At 41.1% G+C, this 8,617-nt stretch overlaps 1 protein-coding gene across 1 annotated transcript; it reads left to right on the plus strand.

Annotated features, from left to right (window-relative positions):
* Positions 1–272: 272 nt before the first annotated feature.
* LOC120942567 (olfactory receptor 8D4-like) lies at positions 273–1,173 on the plus strand. The gene has a single exon (XM_040355546.1). The coding sequence runs from the start codon at positions 403–405 to the stop codon at positions 1,171–1,173; it is 771 nt and encodes a 256-aa protein (XP_040211480.1). The 5' UTR covers positions 273–402.
* The last annotated feature ends 7,444 nt before the right edge of the window (positions 1,174–8,617 follow it).

Raw genomic sequence — 8,617 nt, forward strand, 5'->3', positions numbered from 1 at the left:
ACCCTAACCCTAAGTTCCAACCCTAACCCTAAGTTCCAACCCTAACCCTAACCCTAAGTTCCAACCCTAACCTTAAGTTCCAACCCTAACCCCAACCCTAACCCTAACCCTAAGTTCCAACCCTAACCCCAACCCTAACGCTAAGTTCCAACCCTAACCCTAAGTTCCAACCCTAACCCTAAATTCCAACCCTAACCCTAACTGACCTTTGACCTATGAACTTTAACCCTAAATATTGTAATGCTGAATCAGACAATTGGATTTGTCCTTTCTGGACTGTCGGACCTTCCCTCTCTTCAGCTCCCTCTGTTTTTATTTTTCCTTCTCATCTACCTTCTGACAATAATCTGTAATTTGCTGATCATCTTCCTTATAGTCTCCGACTCTCACCTCCATGTTCCTATGTATTTCTTCCTTGGGAACCTGGCCGGTTTGGACCTCTGTTGTTCTTCAGTCACCGGCCCCCGAATGTTATTTGACCTTCACACCAAGACAAGAAATATTACAATAATGGCTTGTATAACCCAAGTCTTCTGTTTTATATCCTTTGCCTACTCTGAGATTTTTCTGTTGGCTGTCATGTCCTATGATCGATATATCGCCATTTGTCAGCCATTACATTACACACAGATCATGAGTTGGAAAGTGTGTGTACAGTTGGCCTCCACTGTCTGGTGTCTCGGTTTTACCTATTCTTTGGTTCACACACTTTGTGCCTTAAGATTATCATTCTGTGGCTCACATATTATAAAAAGCTTCTTCTGTGACTTGCCCCAGTTGTTTCAGATCTCCTGCAGTGACATCTACATGAACATTCTTCTCATCTTTCTCTCAGGTGGGTTCATTGGAGTTGGGTCTCTGATACTGACCATCTTTCCCTACCTCTATATATTCAAAACTGTCCTGAAAATGAAAGTTAAAGGTAAAAGGAGTAAAGTTTTCTCTACATGTACCTCTCATCTGACTGTGGTCTTCGTATTTTATTTCTCAATTCTTTTTAATTATCTTCGCCCGAGCACTAATAATCATTTTGCTGCTGATAAAGTGGTGTCTGTCTTTTACACCACGGTTGTCCCTCTCTTCAATCCTCTGATCTACAGTCTGAGGAACCAAGATATCAGAAAAGCCTTTCACAATGTTTTTTTACAGAAGAGTCTTCCACCTTCCACCTGAAATACAGACCCCGCCTGAGCTAAACCCTTTATTAGGAGAAATTAGAAAGATTCAGCTAAATAATACTTGTTTAATTATTAAAAGTATTTTTTTTAGAACATCAACAATTTGCATCAGTGCTGTACATATTGTTTATTCACATCCGTTCTCGCCCACAATAAAAGGTTACTGCCTCACAAGCATACTCGTACTAGATCTAATTTTAGAATGTACCTCTTACTTTAACCATTCCAACTGGAGTTGGAGGAGACAGTGCGGGATCCAAGACTCACAATTCATTCATCAGCAGTAAGCAGCCATTGAAAACTAGGACCCTTGTGTAAGGAAAAGGAGCGGACACTCCCCCGAGCACTGCCAAGCTGGACGGGCTGCCCTATGCTCACACATCAGTTCTGGACAGACACAAACAAGAAGAAAAGGAGGAATGGGAGAACTCTGGCACTTAGGCGCTCCCACCTCTGCAGGCGCCTGGGTGCAAAGCACCCTGTGCACCCTGCCTAGGATCGGCCCTGTATGAACTGAACTCACAAGTCCCAGCAACTCTTGGATGCTTTTTTCTTAATTGTAATTGTGATGCCAGGATGTAAGAAAACTTTTCATACATTTTTTTTTTATTTGATAGAGAAATATTCTTACAAACTATAATATACATGAAACTTGGAACAATTATAAAAACTTTGTTTTTTATTTATAAAAAAAAAATTCTAATATACATCACTCTAAACCTGACAGAATGCAGTGAAGTTTTCAACCGAGGGAAATTGGAGAAATACTGTTCCTCAGATTCCTCTATCCTCTATTAATTTTATATGTGTTAAAAAAAATTTAAGCGCTCTACTTTTCACCATTTTTATTGTCACTTTCTTTAAGATTTAGAACTTATTATTTCAAACTTTAATGCATTTACTGTAGCACTACCCCTGGAGGAGCTGCTGGTTAGTTTTGGGTGGCAAGTTACCTCTATTTCCATCTAGGGTATCAGATGAGAGCTGAAAAAGTTAAATGTCCACACTTTAGACTTCTTTTTCTTTGATTTATGTGCTGAACTTGGTAAAAGAATAAAAGACGTAGTAGAAGAGGTGGAAGGGTAACAGGTAGTAGGTTCAGGTGCACAACTTCTGTCCGGAAACACTCCTGCTTCCAGCAACACAGCTTTCGTCGCCACTCTAGACAGAGTGGGTATTGCACACCTAGATAGACCTCTCTCACTAGCCTAGCAGCCAGGATGGCGCACAGAAATTGGTAAAGTCTCTGCCATAGACCTTCCCACCCACACAGATAGAGGTATGTTTGGTCCAAAATCCTCTCAACGCAGGATTCAGCACCCGGATCTCTCCCGATTAACTTCTTGCAAACTTAGAACTGACAGGCGACCATCATTCAGCCTTTCAGTAATAGTGCATCCTTTAATGAAGTTCAAGGCCTCTCCTGAGATACCAGCCTTGTGCTTGGAGCTCTCCAAGATAGGTTCTTCATCGACAGCACAGGACCACTCTGCAAACGTAGACCCAGTCTGACTACCGGGCCTACTTAGTAGATCACACATCCAGACCAATGTGGTCCTGGAGCCAGGAACACATGAACACGCACCCCCGGCCAGGAGGGCCACTCACGGGGGTGGTGGGACGACAGACCAGCGATCGACTCTAAATTTAAAGCAGCACCAGCTAAAAAGTAGCAGGCGGCTACACACTCCCCCACTAAACTATACACTGTCCCCAGTGTCGAAACCATGGCGTCTCAAGCCTGAGCGCCCACACCTGAACCCATTTGAACAATGCAACAACAGCAGAGAGGAAAAGAGTGGGAATAATAAAATGATATATCACATCACAGTTTTTTGTACAATTCACATTATTATTCCTATCTATCTAGTCTGCCCCATTCTCCGACAGTCTTGATAGAAGATCAACTGGACCTGAAAAATAAAATAAAAAAACACACACAATACCAAATTATTTACACTCCCTAAAGAGCATTTAAAACCTAAGTGCTAGGCAAAAAATATGAAGAAGGGAGAGAAAAAAAACAAAGTCTCTCCTGAGCGTTACCAAACACTGCCCTCTGGCGGCAGAGTATATGATCATAATGTGCACCACTTTCTAGCAAAGATACTTCTTGACCACAAAGTCCTCATAGGCCCTAATCTAAACTGACTAGGTTCTTTCCCCCCAAAGTCAAACACATCTTCAGCAACACCAAGGAAGAAAGTATAGTTCCTCGTGGACTTCTTGAAAAGGGGAAAAAAAACATGCGAGCAAGTTCTGCCAGTTCTCCTTCTTTGTCCTACAAATAGAACCTGGGATCGGGCAAGGTAAGGGTTTTTCCCTGGTTATCAGGGGTGGTAATTGAGTAGACCAGGTCATCCTTCCCAGGCCGTTGAATAACCACCCGATCAGCATAGATGTGCCGGCCATAGCTCCAAGACTGCCGACAACTTATTAAACGGTGGGTCATAATGAATGACAACTTGAAATCCTGGGATGACTTTGGCACTTTAAGATAGTCCCAGATAGCTTCTTGATACCATCCCTCACAGTTGTCCTCAATCTCCTTCATAGTGGCCTCGGGCACATAGGGGAACTCCCACCCATAATCAAGTGCTACCCTTTTCATTAAAATTCTTTGCAAATGGGCAAGTTTGGGCAGTGTGCGAGAGTGTCCCAGTCCTGGCATCACACAGGCCTCCAGGGACCTTTTTAAGGTAGGTGTCATGGTTGGAGGCACATCCTTCCCTCCAGTAATGACACCTGTATAAAACACAACTTCCCAATTTACACTCGGGATCTCCGGCCAAGGCGTTGTATCCCCAGAGTCCATGGGTGGGCATTTCCCTGAATTGCGGGTAGTGGCAGCACGGAATATTTTATCCCATGTCAGTTCAAGAAACTCTGGCTCAAACCAATGATCATCCCCCGCATCAGATGATAAATCTAATTCAGAGTCTGCATACTCCTCTGAGGGAAAGCAGGTAGGCACAACTTTAATCACTTTTGTCCCCAGTCTGCTTACTAGTTCCCGTCGTGGCCTCTACGAGGGCAACATCCTCCTCGGAGTCCGGTCCCGGTATACGCTGGAGTAGGCCTCGACCACGGCCGTGGGAGGCCTTTACATAGCCCACTTTCTTTACGGCAGGCCAGGCAGGTACAACCGCCATACAAGTGGTTTCTGTAGCAGCATCCACAAGTGACTCGGAAACATTTTCATCACTTCTAGCAAAGTCACTTACTGTAGCAGACACAGCAGGCGTAGCAGCCGAAGTAGTAGCCGTAACGGGCCAAGGAGTAGCTTCCGCCACAGTAACGGCCCCCTGATCCAGTCCACACCTCGTTTTTTTCATGCCGAAAAATGATCGTGTGTACGTGGTATTATTGTCACTTTCTTTCAGAATGAAAACTTCTTTCAAACCTGAGCAAATTTACTTTTCCTTAAAGTTACTCAATTATCAGAAGGGATAAAGTTGTGTGTCGGCAGGGAATAAATGAATCAATAGCAATGCTTTATTTTATGTAGCAATTATTTCGATGAATGCAGAGCCAATGTACCCTCCTGTGTGCTCTAAAGGTGTCAGGGGAAATTTCTGTATTGTAATAAATATATGTATGTGCTTGTAGTAAAAATGTATTGTGACCAGAAATTTCAGATGGATTTTCTGTCTTTGTAATGTCACTTTCTTCAGCAAAATGGATTTGCATTAGACCTGCTGCCTCTGAGATGACCCTTCCATAGGAGACTCCCCCATTCCTCTTTTATCAGCATTCACTACTTCTTGGGGGGTATCAGAGGAAAGAGGCCAAAACAAAGAAAAATTACCATTTTTTCAGTCTGGATTTTTTTAGGTATTTATTTAAATTTTAATTACCTGTTTCTTTGTTTTGTTTTTATAGGTACCAGGCATTAATATTTATAAAGTTTGCTCAACCAAATATATTTTTTTTCTTTAAATATATTTTTGGGTACAGGAAAAAAAATGCTCTTACTGCTAACATGGCTTTTGACTTTTTTTTAGATGTCAGGAAGATAACATTTGATATCAAGTCCAAATTGGTAAATTCTAAGACATTCTCACGCCTTACACACATTTTTTTATGCTTCTCTATGCTTTGGATGGATAGAAGTGTAACTTAATCTATTAAATGATTTATTACCATAGGTTCCTGTACTGAATATTTCATTGATTACATTGGTATTAATATGTTAAAGAGAACGTGTCACTTTTTAATTACCGTATATACTCGAGTATAAGCCAAGTTTTTCAGCACATTTTTTTGTGCTAAAAATGCCCCCCTCGGCTTATACTCAAGTCACCTTTTTGTGCCTGATTTTCCAGACTTTGGGGACCCGGTACCAAACTTGGCACACATGTAGGCCCACTCTTCTTCTACAAGTGTGTAAAGTTTGTTGTCCAGGGGACCTATGGCTGGGGAGCACCAATTTTTCAAACCGGGCACCCCTTCCATAGACTCCCATGTTAAAAAGTAACCTGGAATCGGCCGGTCGTAGGTTCCCTGGACCCGGAAATTGGCACAACTGTAGCCCCATTTCGCCTCTACAAGTGTGCAAAGTTTGTTGTCCAGAGGATTTACAGCTGGGGAGCACCGATTTTTCAAACCCGGGCACCTCTTCCTTTGACTCCCATGTTAAACGTCAGTCTAGTCATGGACACAGTGAGTCATGGGCACAGTGAGGCATGGGCACAATGAGGCATGGACACAGTGAGGCATGAAACCAGTTAGGCATGGACACAGTGAGGCATGGACACGGTGAGGCATGGGCACAGTGAGGCATGCACATGGACACAGTGAGGCATGGACACAGTGAGGCATGGACACAGTTAGGCATGGACACAGTGAGGCTTAGGCACAGTGAGGCATGCACATGGACACAGTGAGGCAAAGTGAGGCACAGTGAGGCATGGACATGGGCACAGAGAGGCATGCAGATGGACACCCTAGGCTTATACTCGAGTCAATACGTTTCCCCAGTTGTCTTTGGTAAAATTAGGTGCCTCGGCTTATATTCGGGTCGGCTTATACTCGAGTATATACGGTATGTGTTTATTATTTTCTATGTCAAATATTCAGATGATTAACAATTAAGTTAATGGATAGCCTATCGAAGACCAAAGGATTTGGGGATTTTAAAGGTGCAAAAAAACCAACAAAAAAGTAGAAGAAATATAAATGTATTTAAAGAACATTAAAAGCAGTATAAAGACAGTATTTATGTATCATTGGCTGCAGCATAATAAAGTGGGACCAACATTTGTACAGTGCCTGATAATAATTCTCCTGAAGAAGCCATTGGAATGGCGAAAACATGTATAGATCCAATCAGTTTGTACCTGTTTATGTATTGTATGGTCATTTTGGACATATTCATGTCTTTATACTGCTTTTAATGCTCTTTAAATAAATTAATATTTTTTTCTACTTTTTTGTTGTATTTTTGCACCTTTAACCACTTGGCGCCCAGGGGACGTCATATGACGTCCTGGGCTTTGTGGTGTAATATCTGAATGGTGGGGGCAGCTACAGGCATCATTCAGATATTGCCGGTTTCAGCTGGTGATTCCCTACACCATAAGAATGATCATAGCGGCTGTTCCGCCGCTTGATCATTCTTACAGGCAGCGGAAGGGGACATCCCCACCTCCCGCCGCCATCCGGTGCTTCTACCGACTCACCTGTGCGATTGGTGAGTCGGTGAGAGGATCCGCCGGCCCCGGCATGTCGATCATAGAGATTTCTGGTGGACCAGATGGTCGCCGGAGTCTCTGTGATCGTCCGAGGCCAGGCGCAATGTTATGAAGTCAAACCCGGCCTCTGCATTAAAAAAAAAACGGTGCCACTTCGGCTGGGAAGCGGTGATTATTATTTTTTTAGGCTTCCCAGCCTAGTGGTGAGATGTGGGGTCTTATTGACCCCTCCCCCATATCTCACTGTAAAGAGGGTCCTGTCATGTCATATTCCTATTACAAGGGATGTTTACATTCCTTGTAATAGGAATAAAAGTGATCAATTTTTTTTTAAAGTGTCAAAGTAAAAAAAAAAGTAAAATTAACAATAAAAAAATAATATTTTTTTAAAGTGCCCCTGTTCCCGTGAGCTTGCACCCAGAAGCGAACGCATACATAAGTCCCGCCCACATATGAAAACGGTGTTCAAACCACACATGTGAGGTGTCACCGCGAACGTTAGAGTGAGAGCAATAATTCTAGCTCTAGACCTCCTCTGTAACTCAAATAATGTAGCCAGTAAAAAAAATTAAAGCGTCGCCTATGGGGATTTTTAAGTACCGAAGTTTGACCCCATTCCACGAGCGCGTGCAATTTTTAAGTGTGACATGTTAGGTATCTATCTACTCGGCATAACATCATCTTTCACATTATGCAAAAAAATGGGCTAACTTTACTGTTTTAAATTTTTTTAAAGCATGAAACAGTTTTTTCCCCAAAAAACGCGTTTGAAAAATTGCTGCGCAAATACCGTGTGAGATAAAAAGTTGCAATGACCGTCATTGTATTCTCTAGGGTCTTTGCTAAAAAACACATATATAGTGTTTGGGGGTTCTATGTAATTTTCTAGCAAAGAAATTATGATTTTTACATGTAGGAGAGAAATGTCAGAATTGGCCCGGGCCTGAAGTGATTAAAATCCCCGAATCCTTTGGTCTTTGATATGAAATGCTTATATAAGGGATGTGGTGCTAAATGACTCTCAGATGCCCAAAAAAAATCTTTCTCCTGTGAAAAATTAAGTAAATATTTGCTCATGCTACAAGAGTTTGTATTTGTACATCTTTGTGGAGGAGTTATCTATGTCACATTCAGCAATATTGCAACATTTGGTTCTACTTTATTATGCTGCAGCCAATGATACAAAAATACTGTATAAGGCATAGACATGTGCACACTGAAATATTTTGTTTTCGAAATTTAATTTTCGTCCGAAAAATAAATTTATTTAGTTACTCCCGAAATTCATTTTTATTTATTCAGTTTTTCGTTAAAAAAATGCATTCGTCCGAAAATCCAAATTATTTAAGGTCGAATCTGTCATTGAAGGCTTATGGTGTCTGTCGAATGTTCTAAGAAGATTTGACGGAATAAAAAAAAAAAAAAAAAAAAGAAGGTTTGATGGAATCTTTAAAAAAAGAAAAAAAGAAGATTTGACAGAATCTTTAAAAAAAAGATTATTATTATTTATTATTAATTTGTTACGTTCCATTTGTTTAGATGCAGCATTCATTATTTGGGATAATTCGTAACGTTGGATAAAATCGTATTCGTTGCGTTCACTAACAGCCAAATTTGAAAGGAATTTCCAATACCTATAATTTAATAGTTAGTTATTATATTAGTTAGTTATTATATTAGTTAGTTAGTTATTATTTTGAATATTCAGATTTTCGTTCTTTTTAATTTTCAGATTTTTTAATTTTT

The sequence above is a fragment of the Rana temporaria genome, chromosome 6 (assembly GCF_905171775.1).
Source record: "Rana temporaria chromosome 6, aRanTem1.1, whole genome shotgun sequence".
NCBI classification, from domain to species: Eukaryota; Metazoa; Chordata; class Amphibia; order Anura; family Ranidae; genus Rana; species Rana temporaria.

Bases quoted from the DNA above. Each gene is read 5' to 3' on its own strand.
- LOC120942567 (XM_040355546.1), top strand. From the start codon at position 403: ATGTATTTCTTCCTTGGGAACCTGGCCGGTTTGGACCTCTGTTGTTCT.